This window comes from Daphnia carinata, chromosome 8 (assembly GCF_022539665.2).
Source record: "Daphnia carinata strain CSIRO-1 chromosome 8, CSIRO_AGI_Dcar_HiC_V3, whole genome shotgun sequence".
Taxonomy (NCBI): Eukaryota; Metazoa; Arthropoda; class Branchiopoda; order Diplostraca; family Daphniidae; genus Daphnia; species Daphnia carinata.
The window spans coordinates 820486-843845 of NC_081338.1; the positions used below are offsets into that span (position 1 = coordinate 820486).

Sequence of the window (23360 nt, forward strand, 5' to 3'; positions counted from 1 at the left end):
GTGGCATTGTGATTAATCTAAGCAGAAAATGTATAATAATGCAATATAAAAGGTTGAGGTGTAATTTGAGATACTTACTTTAACAAATTCATGGTTTTTCACTGCCTTGGCCTTTTTACTTTTTGGTTGTTTGCACAAGAAGTCTCAGTGATTAATAGAACTTCCTCCAACTCACTTGGTTTTTCTTTTTCTTCATTTGAATTGGAATGTAAAATGATGTTCTCCAACTCAGAGCTCGATGAATTCAATACATGGTACTCCGTATCTTCCATGGCAGTGTTGTAGCTATCCATTTTAGTATCTGTAAGAAAGAAAATAAGAAATCACCACGTTCAAAGAACAAAACAAATCACAAGATGTTATTTCCTTTTTCCTATTGGCCAGTTTTGGTTAAGTAGTCCAAGGCAAAATCGACTGGCGGCAATAATGGACGACTTATGGACGTGAATCTGAAACGCTATATGGCCATTAAACTCTGAATTTTCATGGAAAGACATTGATATAAAATAGATCCTAGTGATCAAAAAATAGCTATATAAAAGAGCTGCATTATGTCGGAAAAGCAATGCTTAATAATCACGATAAGTAGCCGAACGTGAGACCTTTTGAGTCCAAATTCAGGAATTTATGTGCAACTATGGCAGCTTTTAGGTTGTTTTTCTATTATTTTAAAACCCCAGATAATTTTAATCATTGGAAATGATGGGGACTAGACAGGACTATAACATCCTAAAAAATGAAAAATTTATTTAAATACTAAAATTGGGTAAATGAGGAAATTTTCTATTTAGCGGTAGCGTTATTTAACGAAATCTTTCAGCATATTAATACAAAATTTTAGTAAAAGAAAACAAATCTTACTGCGAAATGACCGTATTTTCTAGAGCTTTAGAAAAATGATTGAAGTATAAAAGATAAAATAATAACTCAAAAAATCTTTAAAATCTTTTTTTTTTTTGCTTAAGAAAAAAGCTTTCAAGAGCCTATATGAATCCCGTGCGCAATTTGCAGGTATGAAAAAAAAATTTCCTATAGTCGTCAGTTCAAATATTTCGGGTCAAGTCATTTATATTCACAAAGCTTGAGTCAATGCGGTTAGTTTGCATAAAGCATTAAGACAACCGCAAATAAAATAACGTAAATTAAGCGTACAGAGGGAACAATGCGTATTTTAGCCAAAAAATGTCTTTGGAGTTGATGTATTAATTCTTCAAATAAAAACACAGTGTTCTAATGAAATGAAATAGATTTTCTGAAATTTTTATTTCGTTACTCATTTTTGTTAAATTTTACACTTGCGCTATTGATGAACATAAAGCAGTAAAATTAGTTTTTTCCCTCCTCTTCCGATGATTCTTCTCCGCTCTCGGTATAATTATCATAATCATCAGATGCTTCTTGCAGAGCATCTAATAGGTTCTTCTTCTATTCTTTATTATCTTCTTTTTCCATTCTGTTTAAGAATTCCTGAGAATCAATTTCTATATCCTCTCTGAACTGGAAGTGGAACACTTCGGTAAATCTATGGATTAGCGGTGAAATAGGACTGAAACGAAATAGGACTTGAGAAATAGGACTGAAAATTTCCGGTCCTATTTCTGCAGGAGACATAGGACTGGGAGAAATAGGACTGACTTTTGAAATATTTTTGGACAATCTAATTTCTTCATGGCATCAGTCCTATTTCTCCATGGCATCAGTCCTATTTCTCCTCTCCACGGCATTATTCCTATATCTCCTTCGAGATAGTCCTTACTTAGTTAGTGAGCTAGTACCTTTACTTTGTTCCAATAGGAACGATGAGCCTCCAATTCGGTAGGCAATATATTGCGTAAGAGCTTCGGCTTGTATCCATTTTCCTTTTAAAAAAACCGATGGGATTAACTCATTAGGTAATTGTTGCTCATGGTTCACAAAACTTTTTTTTCTTATCATATTTTAATTTAAATTGCAGGAGAACATGAACTATGTTGTATTTAATAGAGTTCATTTAACAAAACACTATTAGACATTCTATAGAAATATTTATTACTTATATTGCACTTTATGTGATCATAACCAACTTTTCCAATTGCACTAATGTTTTACTATTTCATGCAACTATCTAGAGTTGAAACGAGCTTCACGTGAGCTTGAGCTTATCGTGAGCGGGCTCACTCATTTGGTAAACTTTGAGCTTGAGAGCGCTCTTTTTTTAATGTTCTTATTAACAATATTAAGCCTAGAAAATCTGAAATGTCATCGAAAAAAAGGACAACTGCTTCAGTTTCAGGAACCCCAACTCTTCAAACAAAAAGGCATCGTATTGGGAGTGATCAACTAAATCAAGTTGATTGTGAAACTGCTGATTTAGATAGCAACCTGATTCTGCCAGTGAAAGATAAAGAAAATTAATTGATGGGCCATTATGCCTACGTTGACTATTGTCAGTAGTTAGTTTCTATTGTTACTCGTTAATTACTAAGCCTGATTAGAATGATTTGGTAATTCTGCACATTCTCTTTCATTCAGCAGCAAGTGCAGTGTCGATAATGATGCAGTACTGGCTAATACTTCTACGGAAAATTCATGGATAAACAAAGGTGTTACTGAGCTTCCAACTAAATTCTTCCAGTTCATCGGGGTAATACAAAATGGGAAAGGCTTTCTGGTTAAATTTTTGAAGTGCCACCAGTTCAAAACTCTCAACAACAGCAAAGGGAAAATTGAATTACTTACGACTAATTCTGTGTACAATGCTAGAAGACACATGAAAGTACATTATCTTTCCTATTACTCTATTTCATTTAATCGTTTGCTTCTGAATGATTTTTCATTTGAGCATTAAATTATTTTATTCGTTTATTTTTGTTACAGCTAAAGCACCCTAATTTTTTTCAAGTTTTCAATTCTCTTTGGGCCGAAAAAGAAACAGACTGAAAAAATAGTGAAAAAGGAAAGTCAAACTTAAAGCAACCTAGTATAGTTGCACATTTAACGGATGGCACATCAAAATTCCCACAGATTAGAACTCAGGATGAATTAGATAAGGCAATTTTGGTGAGTCTTCAGTCTTGCAATTATACTTAACAGATAAAAATAATTAACTGGTAAATTTAAACATTGGTTTAGAACCACATCCTCGCCCATTTGCTTCCTTTTAGCGAAGTTGACAAGGAGGGATTTAAACAGCTTATTGGAGGCTTGATTGGCCCGCTGGTAATCAGAAGTCGTCCCTTTGTGGTTCAACTACTGAACGAGCAGTATGAACAAACCAAGAAGAATTTGTGTTTTGAACTATCGAAAGCCAGTTATGTATCAACAACAGCTGACTGTTGACAGTCAGGAGCAGCAGGACGTCCCATCGCCGAAATTTTCTAGGAATGACAGTTCACTGGCTCGAAGAGAAAGACATTAGCGCTTGCCTCGGAGTCCGTCAAATATTCGGATCGCATACCTACGATGTTCTAGCGGAAGCGATTTCCGACATGCACGCCGAGTTAACATTTCCAAAAAAGTAAATTTAACCATTACGGACAACGGTTCTAATTGTTTGAAGGCGTTTAGAATGTTTCAAGAAGCAAAAAAAGAATCTGAAAGGGAAGCTTGCGATGAAGACCTATTCGATGAGGAAGATGAGGAGTATGTTGTGTACATCGAAATTGGAGAAATCTTGGAGCGTCGTGTGGTGGAGAAATTTCTTGAAACATCTAACTCTGAAAGAGGAAACTCAACAGTTTCCAATGAAGCAGAAGAAAGCAGAGATCACGCGATCACGGCGACGAGGAACACATTCATCTTTCACCACATATGCGATGCACCTGCCACACACTGAACATCATCGCCACCACAGATGTCGGGAAAATTTCTAACCGCCAGTTCGTAAAACTTAAAAAATCTTTGGATTTCATTTGCAAAGTATTTGGAACAAGCAGTAGCGTAGCTCTTTGGCATCAGATATTATCAAATCTAAATTGGGTGAGCTTTTTGTGATCAACAATGCTACGAGATGCAACAGCTACTATGATGGGTTGGTCAAAGTAGAACATTTTGTGGACGAAAAAGATGATGCGCTGAAAGATACGTTCGACCATTTAAAAATCCCTAAATTTACTGCTGTTGAAAAAGAGTTCTTAAAAGAATTTGTTAGGGCGATGAAACCATTTGCACAAGCCCTAGATATTTTTCAAAACGAGGCAGATATGTCAATTGGATGCGTGCTGCCAGTTATTACGTTACCGAAGGAAAAACTGACTGACATGGAAGAAGACAGAAGCATCTGCCATTGCATTCCTCTTGTTGCCTGCTTATTGACAAACATTAGTGCAAGATTTGATTATCTTTTCAGTAACAACCATTTAAGATCGGCATCTCTATCTGACCCTAATTTCAAACTTTCTTGGGTCCGAGACGAAGAAACCAAGATGATTCATCAAGCTCTTCTCAAGAACGAAGTTAACATACAAGCTGCTGCCATAGTAGAACAGTAAGTTTTAAAGTATTTTTTATTTCTTCTCTAGCATCTTTAAATAACTGTTTTTTCTTACAGAAATGACAGTGAAGCTGATAGTTCGCCGAGTAAAAAACGATCAAGTAGTAACACTTTTCTGAGTGCACTACAGTAAAGAGCATCTACGGAAGTTAACGAGGTAGGTCGTTTTTTAAATGATGGATGTGGGTCCGTTAAATCCTCTCTTAAGGACTTAGATCGTTTCCCAACCATTAAGAAAATATTTGTGTAAGTATTTACTGAATAAGTTCTAACTTCGAAGCGTACTATTAACTTTTAGCCCCTTGCCTTTTTGGTAACATTAATAATTTTTTTTTTGTATAAAATAGGAAATGCAACAGCGCATTACCATCCTCCGCTGATTGCGAGCGCCTCTTTAGTACTGCAGGGCTCGTCTTTGTACCGAAGCGAACTAATTTGTTGGATTCCAATTTCGACAAACTGGTATTCATGAAGCAAAACGGCGTGTCTTTTAGAAATTGGAAAAGTTTGCCTTCGAAGACTCACCAAAAATGACTTGTGAGTGAATTGGTGGGAAAATACATTGTTCTTACTTACTAGTTTAATTTTTTTTTAAATTGCTTGAGCTTGAGCGAAGCTCAACTTTTTTTTACGAGCTTGAACCTGAGCTCCGCTTACTTTCAAGCCGTGAGCGGAGAGCTTGAGCTCACGTTTTGGTGAGCTAGTTTCAACTTCAGCCAGTCCTATTTCTCCCAGTCCTATTTCTCCTGTAGAAATAGGACTGGGAATTTTCATTCCTATTTCTCCAGTCCTATTTCGTTTCAGTCCTATTTCACCGGCTACCAATCTATGAACAACGCCGTTGATGATTTCACTGAGGCGGACAATTTTGGTGTTGGCCATTACTGGTCGACTATAGTCGAGATGAGTAATAGGTAATCCTGGTCTTAAAAATCATTTAATATGGTTGCATGAACTACAATAAGTGAGGACTTACTTTCATAGTTCTTGATACCTCTGTGAAGATCCTTACAGAGAGATGTGAGGGATCGCGTGAATTCTTCCATTTCCTTTTTTGGTAGTAGCTTCCTGATAACGAAGCACGAGCATCCAAGTGTCGATCAGCTCATAGTCTTTCCCAAGTAAATCTACAAAATAAGAGTTAATAAAAGATAGAACAAAATCACCAGGAAACATTTTATTTACAATTTTTGTTTTGATGCCAAAGAAAGCATCCTGTGTCCGTATTCTCTTTGGACACGATTATACCCTTCTGTTGAAGTAACTTGACAATCGCATCCACTCGTTTTTTCTTTTCGACATTATCTTCCTATTGCTTGTATGTGCCTTGCAGGTATCCAAATGATTTTAAAGGGGGAAAAATAGATTACTACAATGAGATATTTAGTTAGAAAAGTATTCAAAGATTTTTACCAAAAAAAGTCGCGTTACGAGTATGCAGAACTTTGATCATGTGGCACTCACCTCCAATTTTTTTGGGAGTAGCTCCATGTCCCAATCGCTTTTAAGATTTTTACTTTTCACTAGCTTTGCTTGATTCTTCAATCTGATCAGAATTTGTAGTAGAAGTTCCTCCTTTACGCCACGGTGGTCAAGAAGGTCTTCCCATAAAAATTAGATCTGCGCTTGGCCTACAAAACTTTGTTTTTTGGAGAACTCGAGTCAATAAAATAAATAAGACTTATGCTATTTAACCGTAAACAAAGCGCAGCCATCATACGTTTTTCTTTGTCTACATTGCAGGCGAGAATAGAGCTTTTTATATCGTCTCTCCTACCTGCACAAAATATTTAAAATGTCGCGTTGAAAAACTAAATGCGGTACAGATAAACAAATATACTGGCTCTGCTCTGATGCTTCGTCGTTGGGCCGAGACGGGATATGTAGAAAAAAACTTGTTCTTTTTCTTTTCCTAACATATCCGCTCCATCCTTTTGACAATGTACATTATAGAGCACCTAAAATGGCATACGATTGCATTGTCAATAGATTGATTGAAATATTTAATATACCCTGCAAGCCCATGAACGGCCTAGACCATGAAAGCGTGAAGGAAAGGGAACCATGTCCTCAGTTAGCTTCTTGTATTCCGGATTAGATTCGCCGAAAAGATTGCCAACTTTAGTAGCGAAAGGCCAATACTTGCATACAACGTCGTTGCAGAAAACCTTTGTCCCCATTTGGTGTGATTTCAGATGCTGGAGATGGGTATTTTTGAATGTTTCTCCCTTGAACAAGTTGGCCGAGAAAATGACATACATCATTTCCTGTACCCTAAGAAAATTTATACTTAAAATATAGGGGACTGTTGGTGAAAGAGGATTTACCTTCGGGATCTTTCTTCTATTTTTGAAATATGTTCGCTAGCCATTTTTACGTCTCTATATAAGGATTCTCCTTGACGATTTAAATAAGTAAACGATATTTAATAAGTAAATTCAATAGTTTTAAACTAATTATGCTTACTCTTTTGCTGACGCAAATCGGTATAGTTTTCGATTCGCAACCGCGTGCATTCCATGAGGATGGTTACTGTCACCTACGGTGCTGCCCTCGCGGGCAGGGCTGTAGGGGGCACGGGCCTATGCAGTTATTGTGCCATATCAGTTCACTTTGTCTGTTTGTTTTGGGGGTGGGGAGTCGTCTTTTGTTACACCCCAGTTCAGTTTTTTTAGTATTCATTTAAGTATCAACCCAGACAGTTGGCTTTTGTCTCGTTTCAGCTTTTTGACCCAGACAAGTGGTCCAGTTTTTTTCTGTCTCGCCGTTTTCCGTGGTTTCGTCTACAAGTATTGCGTCTGAGTCCCTTCTTTCCCTTTTTGCTAAATCAAGTGTTTTCGGTTTTTTCTTATTCCTCAACTCTGAAAAATACAGTTTGTCTCCTTTCTACATCATTTCTCATTTTCAATCACCCTCATCATTCACCCATCTCATTCTGTCTCTGTTACAACTCTTTTGCACGGGAGTCTGTAACGACGAAACCCGTAACTGCCGAAACCCGGGATTTGACGAACACGTGCATTTCCCGTCCTCGTCTGTAAAACCCTCGCTTGAATTGTAAATTGTCGGGTATTCTCCCTGTAAAAACTTTGGCAGACGTCCACGCCAGCCTGAAGGCACCCACCTGTCCACCACGCGTTTACCATCTGACTTGAAGATCGGTGTATCTATGTGAATCATCGACATCCGTTAACGTGTGACTCTATCAGCCTATAATAACGTTTCTACGTCATGAGTGAAGCCGTACCCAAAGCCGAAAATATGGACTTGGACGACCATAACCCAATGGTAGACGCATCGAAACCTGAACGGCAGAAGAGTGAAGGCCATTACTTCCCGAAAACGATCTCAAGAAGAAACGTGGGAAGAGAACGGCGGCCCACACGAAGTTAACGACACAACTCAGAAAGGCACTGGAAGACTACAAGATGGGAGCCATCAGATTGAAAAGGCTGCAAGTAACAGCATGGCGTGACGAATTGATTCGTATATACGACGAAGTCAAAGAAATACACAACAAGCATACAGAAAGTATATCCGGCATGACTGAGCAACAACGTCAAGCATGTGACAAGTGGAAAGTAGATTTCGTAACGGATCACGTCGAAATTATCAAATTCGCGAGCCGATACGCAACTTCCTCGAATCAATCCGTCAGCTCGATCGGGACATCAGCCTCGGACATCACATGCAGTACCACGTTATCCTGAAAGAGGCGTACCAACGCTAAACCAGCCAGCCTCCTCCAACAATCAAGCCAAGGGGAGTTGAAGACTGAAGCACAGATGCTGAAGCTGGAATTGAAGTTGGAAACGGCAAGGGTTCAGATGGAAGCAAACACAACTTCCATCACAAAAACCCTCAATACGGCTTTAAGGAGCATGAGTGAACAACTGAGTAAACTCATTGATAGCTCAAGAGTAACGTCCAAAGATATCGCGGCCAACAACACGTTAGTCCGGGAAGCACATCACACGTTGGACGGTTTGGATCAGAAAATTGACGCAGTTAATGTGGAGTTAAGAGCAAAAATCGAAGACCTTCGAACGGAAGTAGACGTGATGAAGGTTCAGCCCCGAACGATTCAAGATCAGCGACCTCCTGAGCGACCACAAGTCTTACCAACTTGTCAAGACGTTTCTACCCTGTCACCCCGCCGCACGATGGAAGATGCAGTCCGACACCGCAAAAGATTGGTCGCCGCCGATGCATCTCTACGAGACCCGCGGCGAGGGGCGATGGCCACGATGAGGTCCAGTTGCGACCATACGGATCATAACGAAGATGAGCGCTCTGAACGTTCACACACCCACAGTCAAGTTAATCGTCCTCACAGCAGCTGCTGCAATCGCCTACAACCTCCAAACTTCAAGATCCAGCCGTTTGACGGTAACCCGAAGAATTACGCGCGATTCAAGGCCAAATTCCAGGCCTTGTATGAAGAGTATGAAGATTCTCCGGTAATTCTTTTTATGTTAGAGGAGCTGCTAGCCGAAGAGGTATGAAACGAAATCGGTGAATGTCTTACCGACGGAACAATGTACTCCGTGGTGTGGGAACGTTTAGATGCGGTCTACGGTCGTACTGAGATCATGGATCAGACGTACCTCTACGACCTTTTACAGGTCCCGCCACTGAAGAGCTTGATGCTGCCAGCCTCAAGACTTTCGCAAACCGTCTTTACGGAGCTGTAGCTACGCTCTCAAAATCGAAGTACACCCACGAGCTGTACAGCCGTACCACCTTGATGGCCCTTGACGCAAAACTGGCGCCCTACCTCAAGGATAAGTGGAACGAAAAACGGAAAAAGACAGGCGTAGAACTGAATGTTCTAGACCTAGACGACTGGGTAACGTTGAAATCCATGAGCAAACCACATGGAAAAAATGTATTCGAGTCTTTACCCACGTCGACGTCCAAAGGTGTAAAGTTCGACGAAAGGAAGCACGTCAAGAGACCCAGCTTCCCACACACGTCGAGCATTGGACACGTATCGACGATGGAAGGTTCGAGATCATCGGCGTCATCATCTTTAGCAACAATGCCTTCAAGGAGCTGATTAACATCGGGGAAGATACAAGACGAGAAGGTGGAGGTGGAACGGTGGAGGTGCCTTGTATGTAACGGCAGGGCACAAAATTTCTCAACCTGTACCGCTTTCATGTCTCTACCGCCCACGAAAAGGGCTGAGAAGTTTGGGGAAAAAGTCTGAAAGATGTTTGTTATGTCTTACGGGAAAACACGAACGCAAGGAGTGTCCCCGGGATATCAGCTGTACTATTGCTGGTTGTACTGGAACCCGACACCACATCTTGCTTCATGGATCCGAATTCATCCCATTAAGGAGGCTCGCGGATCAACCTGCCCTATCAGCGGCACTATCGACGGCTTTCCTGGGCACCTTGACCCATCTGGAAACAGTAAAACGACGCGTACATTTCAAGATTGTACCGGTTCGTGTTAGAGCGGGTGAAACATGGGTCGACACTTTCGGTTTCCTGGATACCGGAAGCGACACCACGCTAATTAGGAGCAACCTAGTAAAGAAGTTGGGACTCGTTGGGCCGTCTAAACGCATCAACGTTGTCTCGTATGACGGAGCCACGTCTAACGTTACGGCTTCGTCGTAAACTTCGCCTTAACATCTCGTGATAAAAGCCAGTTTGAAGTCAAGCACGCTTACGCCGTCGAAAATCTGAAAGTGACGCCGAATTCGCCGATCGACCCTCGACAGTTGGAGTCATGGACACACCTACGTGGTATTGCCGTCCCGACCGTTCAAGAAGAGGACGTGACCGTGCTGATAGGAATCGACGTCGCAGAGGCCCATGATCATGTAGTTTCCATCAAGCCGCCGGCTGGAACGATTGGGCCCATCGCCTTCAAGACGTCGTTTGGTTGGTGTTTCGGTGGACAAACGGGTCCACTACAAGACAGACGCCCGTTCATCGCTCATCTGGCCACCGAGGAACGCCCCGAAGACCTAAACGAGCTGGTGAAGAAGTTTTGGCAAAATGAGGCCAACGAAGTAGAAATAGAAACGCCCGTTCTTTCTGAGGATGACCTACGTGAAAAACGCATCCTCGAATCTTCCGTAAAACGTATTAGTAACCAGTATCAAGTCAGCTTAATGTGGAAAGCCGACGAAGTAAATCTCCCAAACAATCGGGTGTCTGCATTGAAGAGGCTTTACGCTCTCGAATGACGTTTCCATCAAGACGCGGAGTTTGCCCAAAGGTACGATGAAGTAGTCCAGGAGTATATCGGCTTGAAACATGCCCGACTCCTCACGACTCAAGAAGCCCGGACGGAGACGAACAAGACGTGGTATGTACCACAACACGGGGTCGTGAGCCCATCCAGCTCACCGACCACGGTTCGTGCTGTATTCGATGGAGCTGCTGAGTTCGGCGGCACATCGATAAACCAAAACTTACTTCGGGGACCTAACCTACTCGTTAGCTTGCTCGGTGTGCTAATCCGCTTTCGCCACAACCTCATGCCGGTCGGAGCAGACATCGAGAAAATGTTTCATCAAGTGAAAGTTCCCGAAGAAGACCAGGCAGCCTTCCGATTTCTCTATCGGACGCCTGGCAGTATTTCAGCCCCGTTAACGTACCAGACGACTGTTCACGTATTCGGAGCCATATCCTCTTCGATGAGCTGCATCTTCGTCCTCAACAGGACGGCCGATGATCACCGCAACCAGTTTCCAGACGTAGCTGATAGTGTTCGACGGAATTTTTACGTTGACAATTACCTCAACTCTTTTGACTCTGAAGACGAGGTCATCAAACCGTCCCGCCAAATGAAATCCCTTCTCCAGTTGGATGGGTTCAACCTGACAAAGTGGACGTCGTCATCAAAAACGGTGATAGCAGCGCTACGAGAGTTCGGCCTCGCCTCACCAACTCTGGATCTGGACTTGGAGAACCTCCCCGTCGAAAGAACCCTTGGAGTAATGTGGGACAGCGAACGAGATATTCTGACGTTCAAGATTCGGAAGCCGCCAAACAACGTGACCCTCACGAAGCGAGCCTTCCTCAGCATCATCTCTAGTGTCTACGACCCGCTGGGACTTGTCGCACCTGTTATCTTCATAATGAAGTCATTACTCCAAGACATTTGGACAAACGAAGAACGGATTGGTTGGGACGACGTTTTGCCTGAACCGTTGAGCAAACGCTTCTACTTCTGGTATGATCATCTGGAAAATTTGGAATCTCTGTCAGTTCCGAGATGCTTCCGTTTTAAACGAGGACGTTGGACTCAACAGCACCTCCACGTCTTCACGGATGCAAGCTCCAAAGGTTACGGAGCAGTAGCCTATTTCCGCACTGTATTCGAAGATCAGTCCATCAACGTGTCTTTCGTTCTGTCGAAAACACACGTCACGCCGGTGAAAGGTCTCACGATTCCACGTCTAGAGCTACAAGCTGCAGTAGAAGGTCTCAACACCGCCCTCACAATTTGTCGTGAACTAGAAATCGACCTTCGCCAAGTGACGTTCCACACGGACTCACAAAGGGTGCTGCGGTGGATCCATTCCAAAACCTGCCGATTTGAAGTCTTCGTCAACAACCGCATAGGAAAAATACTCCGGAACACAGGTCACCGACAGTGGCGTCATGTTGCTGGAGACTCGAACCCAGTGGATCTCTGCAATAGGGGTATCGATCCAAAGGATGTCGACGAATTGGTCTACTTCCATCGAGGACCTTCGTTCCTGAGCCTAGACCCCTCAGAATGGTATATCTGGGAAGAAATTACAGAGCCTGAAGAACGGGATGTAAACGTGATCCCCGTCTTAGCAGTCACGACGGAAGATGAGAACCATGTCATCGACCGATGTGTCGGACTTTTTTCCAGCCTGTTGAAACTGCAACGAGTGATGGCTTGGAGTCTAAGATTTGCCAACAACGCTAGAGCAAGACTACGTGAAGAAAAACCCATGGTCGGAGAGTTAACGGTAGAAGAAATGGTAACGTCGATAACAAAATGCATCATACGTGCACAGGAATTGGCCTTTACTGAAGAATTCTACGCCCTTCGCAAGAATCTAGAATTACACCTCAGATCGAAGCTTCGTACATTCATGCCCTTCTTGGATGAAGCCGGACAGCTGCGAATAGGCAGACGTATACTTCACGCGCCAATAGATTATGCAGCCAAGCACCCCATACTCCTACCAGCGACTTAACTCTTAACAAGAAGGATAATATGGGATTATCATGTTAGAAACATGCACGTCAAGACAGAGAGATTCCTGACTGACCTCCGTTCCCGCTATTGGATACTTTCTGGACACAAAGTGGTAAAATCCGTGATCAACAATTGCTGGCCTTGCAAGCGCACGTCGTCGACGCCTAGCCCGCCGTTGATGGCTTCCCTTCCAGTACATCGTTTAACGCCCCATCTGACCGCGTTCACGTACACAGGGATCGATTACTTTAGTCCCTTGACCATACGAGTTGGTGGAAGGGGAAGAAGACATGAAAAACGTTGAGTCAGCCTACTCACGTGGTTGACGACCCGAGCAGTTCACCTGGAGGTAGCCAAGGGACTTAGTATGGAGGAATTCTTACTCTGTTTCTCTCGTTTTGTAAGCCTACGCGGAAAACCGAAAGTCGTTTACAGCGACAATGGGACAAACTTTGTCGCCCCCGAGCAAGAGTTGCGACAAGCACCAAGACAAGACAAGAAAGGTTACCAAACACCAAGAACTCCAAACAGTAATGGCTTGTCAACAAATAGACTGGCACTTCTCTCCACCCCATGGGCCCCACTTCGGTAGTGTTTGGGAAAGGTTCGTACAGTGCTGCAAACGGGCAATGAAAACCAGCATCGGTAATTGCCTAGTCACGGACCAAGTGCTGCGAACCGTTATCGCTGAAGTGGCAGCTTTGTTAAACGCCCGGCCGTTAACCCATCTGAGTATGGATCCAGAAGACCCGGATCCCTTAACGCCAAATCACTTTCTATACGGTGGAGTTCGGCCGTATTTGCCCCTACAGTTGGCCGACGTGGAAGATATGAACGTAACCAACAAGCAATTTCTGCAAAGTCAAGCCATCCTCTAACATTTTTGGAATAGATGGTTACGTGAATACGTTCCACACTTAACAGAAAGAAGAAAATGGCAAGAAAATAGGCCTAACGTCACCGTGGGAGATCTGGTTTTGGTAATCGAACCGAATACCTTGCGTGGGCAGTGGCCGATGGGAAAAGTGCTCGAAGTTATTCCCAGCACTACGGATAATGGTGTTCGAATAGTAAAGGTGAAGCTCAGCAACCATCCAATACCATGTATTCGACCGGTGGCCAAATTATGTATCATAGTTGCGGCAAAAGAGCAACAAGTTTACGCAAAAGAAGAAAAAACGGAATCTTCCACAGCGTAAACGTTCAATTTCAGTATCGTTAAATGTAAATACTGTCTGTAATGGAGCTACAAACAGTAGCTCATTGCGTGCATTTCCCGTCCTCGTCTTTAAAACCCTCGCTTGAATTGTAAATTGTCGGATATTCTCCCTGTAAAAACTTTGGCAGACGTCCACGCCAGCCTGAAGGCACCCACCTGTCCACCACGCGTTTACCATCTGACTTGAAGATCGGTGTATCTACGTGAATCATCGACATCCGTTAACGTGTGACTCTATCAGCCTATAATAACGTTTCTACGTCATGAGTGAAGCCGTACCCAAAGCTGAAAATATGGACTTGGACGGCCATAACCCAATGGTAGACGCATCGAAACCTGAACGGCAGAAGAGTGAAGACCATTACTTCCCGAAAACGATCTCAAGAAGAAACGTGGGAAGAGAACGGCGGCCCACACGAAGTTAACGACACAACTCAGAAAGGTAGTGGAAGACTACAAGATGGGGGCCATCAGATTGAAAAGGCTGCAAGTAACAGCATGGCGTGACGAATTGATTCGTATACGACGAAGTCAAAGAAATACACAACAAGTAGAGTCCCTTTATTCCCTTTTTGCTAAATCAAGCGTTTTCGGTTTTTTTCTTATTCCTCAACTCTGAAAAATACAGTTTGTCTCCTTTCTACATCATTTCTCATTTTCAATCACCCTCATCATTCACCCATCTCATTCTGTCTCTGTTACAACTCTTTTGCACGGGAGTCTGTAACAGTTACCACATATTTTGCAATTGCCATGGCGTCGGATGATTTCCTTTTCTTTCAGTTAGTGAAAATATTCAAACTCTCTACGGGCAAGGTTAAAAAGTTGTCACCTACGGTGCTGCCCTTAAGGGCAGGGCAGTAGGAAGGTGCAGGGCCTGCTCGTTTTAGTAGGGTTTTTTTTGTTGTAATTTTTGTACACCAAGAGACAGTTCGCATCTTAGTATAGCCCACAGTCAGTCGTCTCGTTTTTTCCCTCCAGCCAAGTACTTTGTTTGTACTCACTCTCAGTTTTTTTGTGTCTAGTTCAATCTTCCGCTTCCCATTTTTTGCCTCTCTCTCAAACATAGAAATAAAGTGTCCGTCATTCCCACCAAACCATCTCTCCATTTCATTTACGCTTATCACCCGCCATTACTCGCATCTTTCCCATAGACAAGGGGGAAGAGAAAGGCAGCCCACACGAAGTTAACGACCCAGCTCAAAAGAGCAGTGGTAGATCACAAGATGGGAGCCATTAAATTGAAGAAATTGGAATTTGCAGCATGTCTTGACGAATTAATTCGTATCTACAACGAAGTCAAAGAGGTACATCTAAGGTACCCACACGGAACAATGGGCTCCTCAGTACCTCTGCAGAACTTCCCCCTGTCCTCCTCAGTCTTCTCCATAACCGTCCGAAATTCCTCTTAGAACCCTCTTTTTTGTCACCTAGTAGCTGCCTGACAGGCTCTTCAGTCCCTCTTACATCATCCTCAGCTAGTGCCAAGAACCTCCCACGATGAAAAATAAATTGTGTGACACATGTATTCCATGTACCTAGCGGCTTTCTATAAGTTTTATAGCATTTGAATGTAATTAAAACATAAAATAAATTTTAAACGACAGAAACAGAATATTTGAAATTGTGTATTCAATTTCAAAAACTTTATCTTTTATTGGGATTCGCGGTGAAATAGGACTGAACCGAAATAGGAATGGGAGAAATAGGAATGACTTAATATATTTTAGGAAAGTCCCATTTCACCAAGACATTAGTCCTAGTACTATTTAAAGATAGCCCTATTTTTTTAATTGTTCCAATTGGAACGATAAACCTCCCAGCCGATATGCAATAAATAGATAGATAGGCAATAAATTGCACAAAAGCGTCGGCTTATATCCATTTTCCTTTTTAAAATACCGATGGTGTTAACTCATTAATTTAATGGTTCACAAAACCTTTTTTTTCTTATGCTATTTCAATTAAAATTACAGGAGAACATGCACTATATTGTATTTAATAGAGTTGATTTAACAAAATACTATTAGAGCAAAATCAGAAATAACTATTGCTTATATTGCACTTTATGTGGTCATAACAAACTTTTCCAATTGCACTTATGTTTTACTATTTCATACTACTATTTTACGTAATATACAGCTCTTACATATTCTGATTTGGCTCTACTAGTATTTTATTAATTATTTATTAAATACCATGTCATGTCCAGTTACGGAGGAGGTGCAATACGTTAGTCTATAGGCTTTTTTAGGTAGTATGATTGAAATCGGTCTCATATTTCACTTATTGTAGTGCTCGACCTCTATCCTATTGAAAGAGTTTTATTGTTTGTGTTTTTAATTATTTTTTTTGGTTGCCTTTGTTAGTTTATTAACGTTAGCGATTAATTTTTGCAACACACACATTGTCTTCGTCATTCGTGTGAAAAACAGCCGCCTTCATAATTTTTTGAATTAACAATGGTAAACCCCAAAATTTACATGATCTAATAATTTTGCTTGATTTTATATATTTCTTTGAAACTGCCAAATGTTTTTGTGATACTTTACAACGCACGAGTCTTACTTTCATGGAGGAACCTTCAAAAGCACTCCTGAGGATATCATCAACAATTTCTTGAATTGAAAATATTGGCATGTTTCTCCACAATTTTCCAGTCTCTTGTGGCCTTCCTCAGTGCTTCTCAACGGTATGATTGTTGCGCTGGGGAGGCTAAGAGCCTTTTAGGAGGTTTCCAGGAAGGAGATGCGCCGTGTGGGTATACAGATAAAATACCCGGCCTACCTGATCAGCAACGTCAAGCATGTGACTAATGGGAAGTTGAATTTGAAACTGATTATGTTGACATTATCAAATTTGCAAGTCGTTACGCCACTTCCTCAAACCCGTCTGTTAGTTCAATCGGGACATCAGCTTCAGATATCACGAGCGGTACCATGTAATCCGAAAAAAGGCCATCCAGCTTTAAACCAACTAGCCTTCTCCAACAATCAAGCCATGGGGAGCTTGAGACCCAAGCTCAGATGCTGAAGCTGGAATTTAAGTTGGAAACCGCAATGGCTCAGATGGAGGCAAATACGACTTCCATCACAGAAACCCTTAATAAGGCGTTAAGAAGTATGAGTGAACAGGTAAGTAAACTCATTGAGAGTCAAGAGTTACGTCCAACGATTTCGCTGCCAACAACACGCTAGTAAGGGAAGTACACCAAACGTTGGACGGTTTTGATTAGAAGATTGACGTAGCCAAGATGGAGTTGATCTTCGATCTTCGAAAATCTTCGAAAATCTCCGGAAAGATCTTCGATTCGAAGTAGACGTGGTGAAGGTTCAACCCCGAACGTTTCAAGACCAACGACTTCCCGAGCATCACAGGGCTTACCGACTCGTCAATTGTTACAATCCTGTCCCCTTCCAGGACGATCGAGGATGCAGTCCGACATCGTAGACGAATAGTCGCCGCCGATACACCTATACGAGATCCACGGCGAGGGACTTTGGTAACGACATCTTCCAGTTGCGACCCTACGAATCATGATGAAGATAAGCGCTCGGAACATTCACATAACATCGATAACGTCAATCGTCCTCACGATGGCTGTTGCAGTCGCCTACAACCTCCAAACTTCAAGATCCAGCAGTTTGACGGTAACCCGAAGAATTATGCTCGATTAAATGCCAAATTCCAGGCCTTGTATGAAGAGTTTGAAGACTCTGCGGTACTTCTTTTCATGTTGAAGGAGATGCTAGCCGAAGAGGTACGCAACGAGATCAGCGTATGTCTGACATACAGAACAATGTACTCCGTGGTGTGGGGCGTCTAGACGCGGTCTATGGTCGCACTGAGATTATGGACCAGATATATCTCGACGACCTTCTACATCTCCCGCCATTGAAGAGACTAGATGCTGCTAGCCTCAAGACTTTCGCAAACTGTCTGCGCGGAGCAGTAGCCACGCTCTCAAATCGTAATACACCTAAGAGCTGTACAGCTGTACCACCTTGATGGCTCTGAAGCAAAATTGACGCCTTATCTCAAGGATAAGTGGAACGAAAAACGAAAAAAGCAGACGTAGAAGTGAATGTTCTAGACCTAGACGACTGGGTAACGTTGAAATCCATGAGAAAACAGAGTCTTTACCCACGTCGACGTCCAAAGTTGTAAAGTTCGACGAAAGGAAGCACGTCAAGAGACCTAGCATCCCACACACGTCAACTGTTGGACACGTATCGACGATGGAAGGTTCGAGATTATCGGCGTCATCATCTTTGGTAGGATTATCTAGGTCATCAGCAACCATGCCTCCAAGGAGCCGATCAACCTGGGGAGAGATACAAGCGGAGAAAATGGAACGATGGAAACGCCTTTATGTAACGACAGGCCAGCAATCCTTCAACATTTACTGTCTTCATGTCTCTCAAGGCCAGAAAAAGGGCTGCGAAAGTATTCAAGTCTGGAAGATGTATGTTATGTCTTACGGGAAAGCACGAACGCAAGGAATGTCCCAGGGATGTCAGCTTTACTATTGCTAGGTGCACTGGACCCCATCACCACACCTTGCTTCATGGATCTGAATTCATCCCATTGAGGAGGCTAGCGGATCCACCTGCTCCATCAGCGGCACCATCGACAGTATTCCTTGAGACCTTGACCCATTTGGAAAGAGTAAAGCGACGTATACATTTCAAGATCGTACCGGTTCGTGTTGGAGCTGGTGAAACATGGGTCGACACTTTCGGTTTCCTGGATACCGGAAGCGACACCACGCCGATTAGGAGCGACGTAGTAAAGAAGTTGGGACTCGTTGGGCAGCCTAAACGCATCTCTTATGACGGGGCCACGTCTAAAGTTCCGGCTTCCGTAGTAAACGTCCCTCTAACATCTCGTGATGGTAAAAGCCAATTTGAAGTCAAGCACGCTTACGCCGTCGACAATTTGAAGGTAACGCCAAATTCGACGATCGCCCCTCGACAGTTGGAGGACGTGACCGCGCTGATAAGAATCGACGTCACAGAGGTCCATGATCATGTAGCTTCCATCAAGCCGCCGGCTGGAACGACTGGGCCCATCGCCTTCAAGACGCCGTTTGTCTGGTGCTTGGGTGGAGAATCCACTACAAGATGGACGCCCGTTCATCGCTCATCTGGCCACCAGGGAGCGTTCCGAAGACCTAAACGAGTTGGTCAAGAAGTTGTAACAACTTGAGGCAAACGAAGTAGAAGGAGAGCAGCTCGTTCTATCCGAGGATGATCTACGTGGAAAACGTATCCTCGAATCTTCAGTAAAAAGTATTGGTAACCGGTATCAAGTCGGCTTAATGTGGAAAGCCGACGACGTAAACCTCCCGGACAATCGGTCGTCTGCATTGCTGCAAGAGCCTCTGCGCTCTCGAACGACGTTTTCATCGAGACGCGGAGTTTGCTCGAAAGTATGATGCAGTAGTCAATGAGTACATCGGCTTGAAGCATGCCGGACTACTCACGACTCAAGAAACACGGAGGGAGACGAACAAGACGTGGTATCTACCACACAACGGGGTCGTTCAGTTCGAGTTCCAGCTCTTCAACCAAAGTTCGAGTTGTTTTCGATGGAGCTGGTGAGTTTGGTGGCACATTGGTAAACCAGAACTTGCCTCTGGGACCCAACCTTCTTGTTAGCTTGCTCGGTGTGCTCATCCGCTTTCGCCGCAACCTCATACTGGTCGAAGCAGACATCGAGAAAATGTTTCATTAAGTGAAAGTTCCCGAAGAAGACCAGGCAGCTTTCCGATTTATTTACCGGACGTGTGGCAGTATTTCAGCCCCGTTAACGTAGCAGGACGGCTCACGTATTTGGAGCGGTATCATCTCCGACCACCTGTATCTTCGCCCACAACAAAACGGCCGATGATCACTGCGATCATTTTCCAGAAGTAGCTGACAGGACAGCTGACAGAAGTGTTCGACGTTATTTTTACGACGACAACTACCTCGACTCCTTCAACTCCGAAGACGAGGCAGTCAAACCTTCCCGCCAAATGCAAGCCCTTCTACAGTTAGGCGGTTTTAACTTAACGAAATGGACGTCGTCATCTAGGACGGTGATAGCATTGGTTCAAGAATTCGGCCTCTCTTCGCCAACTCTGGACCTAGACTTGGAAAAACTCCCCGTTGAGAGAACGCTAGGAGTGATGTGAACAACAGGGAGAGAGATATGCTGGCGTTCAAGATTCGAAAGCCGTTGAACAACAAGACCCTCATTAAGAGAGCCTTCTTAAACATCATCTCTAGTGTCTACGACCCGCTGGGACTAGTAGCTCCTGTTGTCTTCCTCATGTAGTCTTTGCTCCAAGACATCTGGACAAACGAGAAACGGATTGGTTGGGACGACGCGTTACCTGAAGCGTTGGGTCAACGTTTCCATTGCTGATACGACCACCTTGAAAATTTGAAGTCTCTCCCGGTTCCGAGATGTTTCCCATTCCAACGTGGACGTTGGACTCAACAACACCTCCACGTCTTTAGGGATGCAAGCTCCAAAGGTTACGGAGCAGTAGCTTACTTCCGTACCGTATTCGAGGACCAGTCGATCAAAGCTTCGTTTGTTATGTCAAAAACATACGTTACACCGGTGAAAGGTCTCACGATTTCAGGTTTGGAGTTGCAAGCTGCAGTAGAAGGTCTCAATATCGTCCTCACGATTTGTCGTGAACTGGGAATCGACCTGCAACAAGTAACCTTCCACACGGACTCACAAACGGTGCTGCGTTGGATCCATTCGAAGACCTGCCGATTTTAAGTTTTCGTCAACAACCGCATCGGTAAAATACTCCGAAACCCGGGTCGTCGACAATGGCGTCATGTTGCTGGAGACTCCCATCCCGCAGATCTCTGCAGTCGGGGCATAGACCCAAAGGATGCCAACGAGTTGGTCAACGTTCACAAAGGACCTCCGTTTCTGTATCTGGACCCATCAGAATGGTACACTTGGGAGGAAATTACGGAGCCAGAAGAACGGAATGTAAACGTGATTCGTATCCTGGCGGTCAAAACGGAAGATGAAAACCACGTCCTTGATCGACGGTTCACCCGTTTTTCCAGTCTGTTAAAACTGTAACGAGTTTTAGCTTGGAGTCAAAGATTTTCTAAAAACGCTCGGGCGAAATTACGTTGCGAGAAACCCATGGTCGGAGAGCTAAAGGCGGAAGAGATAGTAACGTCGCTGGCAATATGCATCAAACGTGCGCAGGAATTGGCCTTTGCTGAAGAACTCTACGCCCTTCGCAATAATCTGGAATTGCCACACAGATCCAAACTTCGCATCTTCAAGCCCTTCTTGGATGAAGTCGGGCAGTTACGAGTAGTTGGACGTATACTTCACGCGCCAATTGACTACGCAACTAAACACCCCATACACCTGCCAGCTACTCAACTTTTAACTTAAGACCTAGAGGGACACCTTCACGTCAAGGCCTAGAGGGTGCTGACTGAGCTACGTTGGCGCTATTGGATACTTTCTGGACGCATAGTAGCAAAATCAGTAATCAACAGCTGCTGGCCTTGCAAGCGCACGTCGTCGAAGCCTAGCCCTCCATTGATGGCTTCCCTACTAGCACACCGTTTAACACCTCACCTACCAGCGTTCACGTACACGGGGATCGACTACTTTTGGCCTTTAACGGTACGAGTTGGTGGAAGAGGTTGACGACATGAAAATCGCCGGGTTAGTCTGTTCACGTGCCTGACGACACGAGTTGTCCACCTGGAAATAGCCGACGGACTTAGTAGGGAGGAGTTCCTACCCTACAGACCAAGTATTACGAACCGTCGTTGTTGAAGTGGCAGCTCTGTTAGATGTCCGGCCGTTAACGCACCTAAGTATGGATCCAGAAGATCCGGATCCCTTAAAGCCAAATCACTTCCTATATGGTGGAGCTCGGCCGTACTTGCCCCTTCAGCTGGCCGATGTGGAAAATATGAACGTTACTACCAAACAGTTTCTGCAAAGCCAAGCGATCCTCCAACATTTCTGGAAAAGATGGCTACGTGAATACGTTCCCCTCTTGACAGAAAGAAGTAAATGGCAAGAAAATAGACCTAACGTCACCGTAGGAGACTTGGTGCTTCTAATCGAACCAAATACCTTACGTCGGCAGTGGCTGTTGGGCAAAGTGCTTGATGTTATTCCCGGCCCTACTAACAATGTTGTCCGAGTAGCGAAACTGAAGCTCAGTAACCATCCAAGACCATGCATTCGTCCGGTGGCTAAACTATGTGTTATGGTTGCGGCAAAGGAACAAGAAGTTTATGCCAAAGAAGAAAGAACGGAATCTTAAATAGCGTAAACTTTTATTTGGATAGTTGAGATTCGTACATACTGCTTGTGCCAAAGCGCAAAATCAAAATTGAAAAATTCACCAAGTGCAATCCTGTAATGTCGACACATAAATGCAACCAACGTAGAAAATTGCAACTTAAACCCTGGTGGAGGATACACTAAGCTCAGCGCCACGTATATCCAAGTTCAATTGTAGGGCAAAGGGCAAAAGTCAGGTCGCTTGCTGTTTAGTAACACGAAAAACCTTGAAACCGTTTAGTTTACCCTGCTAGCAGACGACATTCAGTTGACCTGACTTCGCCTAGTGAAAACGTCCCTTGTGAACTTCTACGTGAAACGTGAACGAAATGGCTGAATATCCACTTCCATCAGCAGCATCGGTGAAGGAAAAGTTGAAAGTGAGTAGGGAACGTGAGGAGTGCGTCGCCAACGTCATAGACACAATGGCGGCCGTGACACGTGCGAAAAAGGAAGCTATCTACAAAGTTTATGGATATCAAAGGGCCATCCTACATCTCGACAAAGAATTGGCAAAACACTCTGAAGACATGGTTGACGTGCACGTCCACTTCAAGACCGAGCGAGAGACCCAGATGAGTGGGTACTTCGGGTCTCTCCTACGTAAGGATCGAGAAACGGCGGCCAACACTCAGGTACCCACGTCGGTCACCACCCCGGATCGCCCTTCTTATATAATTCTCCTTCCCACGCCCCTGATCACGTGCTTTCTGAAGTCGCACGTCACGGGAACAGCATCATGTTAGAAGAAAATTTCTGAATGTGAGGACTTCATGCTCCTCACAAATCAGTACCGGTTGGAGCTCCTCTTCCCCAGCAACGTTGTTTCGGCTGCTTTGTTCCGACGGCCGTCGTCGGCCATACCAAGATGGCCGTTGTGCAACAGGCAAGATAATGATCAGATTCTGTGTGGGCCGAAGAAGGAATACAAGGATTTCCCTCACCATTGAAGACGACCCCTAACCACGGAAAACGAAGTTAATTTATGTTTGTCTTTGTTCATTTTAAATTGAAACCTTTTAGCCTTTGAAGTTTATTTTGGTTATACCTGTTGTCACGGTGGGTCCTGCTGTCACCTACGGTGCTTCCCTCACGGGCAGGACCGTAGGGAGGTACAGGGCCTGCTCTTTT

The 23360-nt window shown here is 43.7% G+C and overlaps 2 protein-coding genes across 2 annotated transcripts in view; both read left to right on the top strand.

Annotated features, from left to right (window-relative positions):
• The window catches only part of LOC130689626 (tetraspanin-2A-like), a 61747-nt gene that overhangs the window by 15814 nt on the left and 22573 nt on the right, over positions 1-23360 (top strand). The gene's annotated exons all lie outside the window — the stretch shown is intronic.
• On the top strand, positions 10971-12671 carry LOC130687002 (uncharacterized). Its single transcript, XM_057510157.1, has one exon. It carries the CDS (start codon positions 10971-10973, stop codon positions 12669-12671), a length of 1701 nt encoding a protein of 566 aa, XP_057366140.1.

Bases quoted from the DNA above. Each gene is read 5' to 3' on its own strand.
- LOC130687002 (XM_057510157.1), top strand. From the start codon at position 10,971: ATGCCGGTCGGAGCAGACATCGAGAAAATGTTTCATCAAGTGAAAGTT.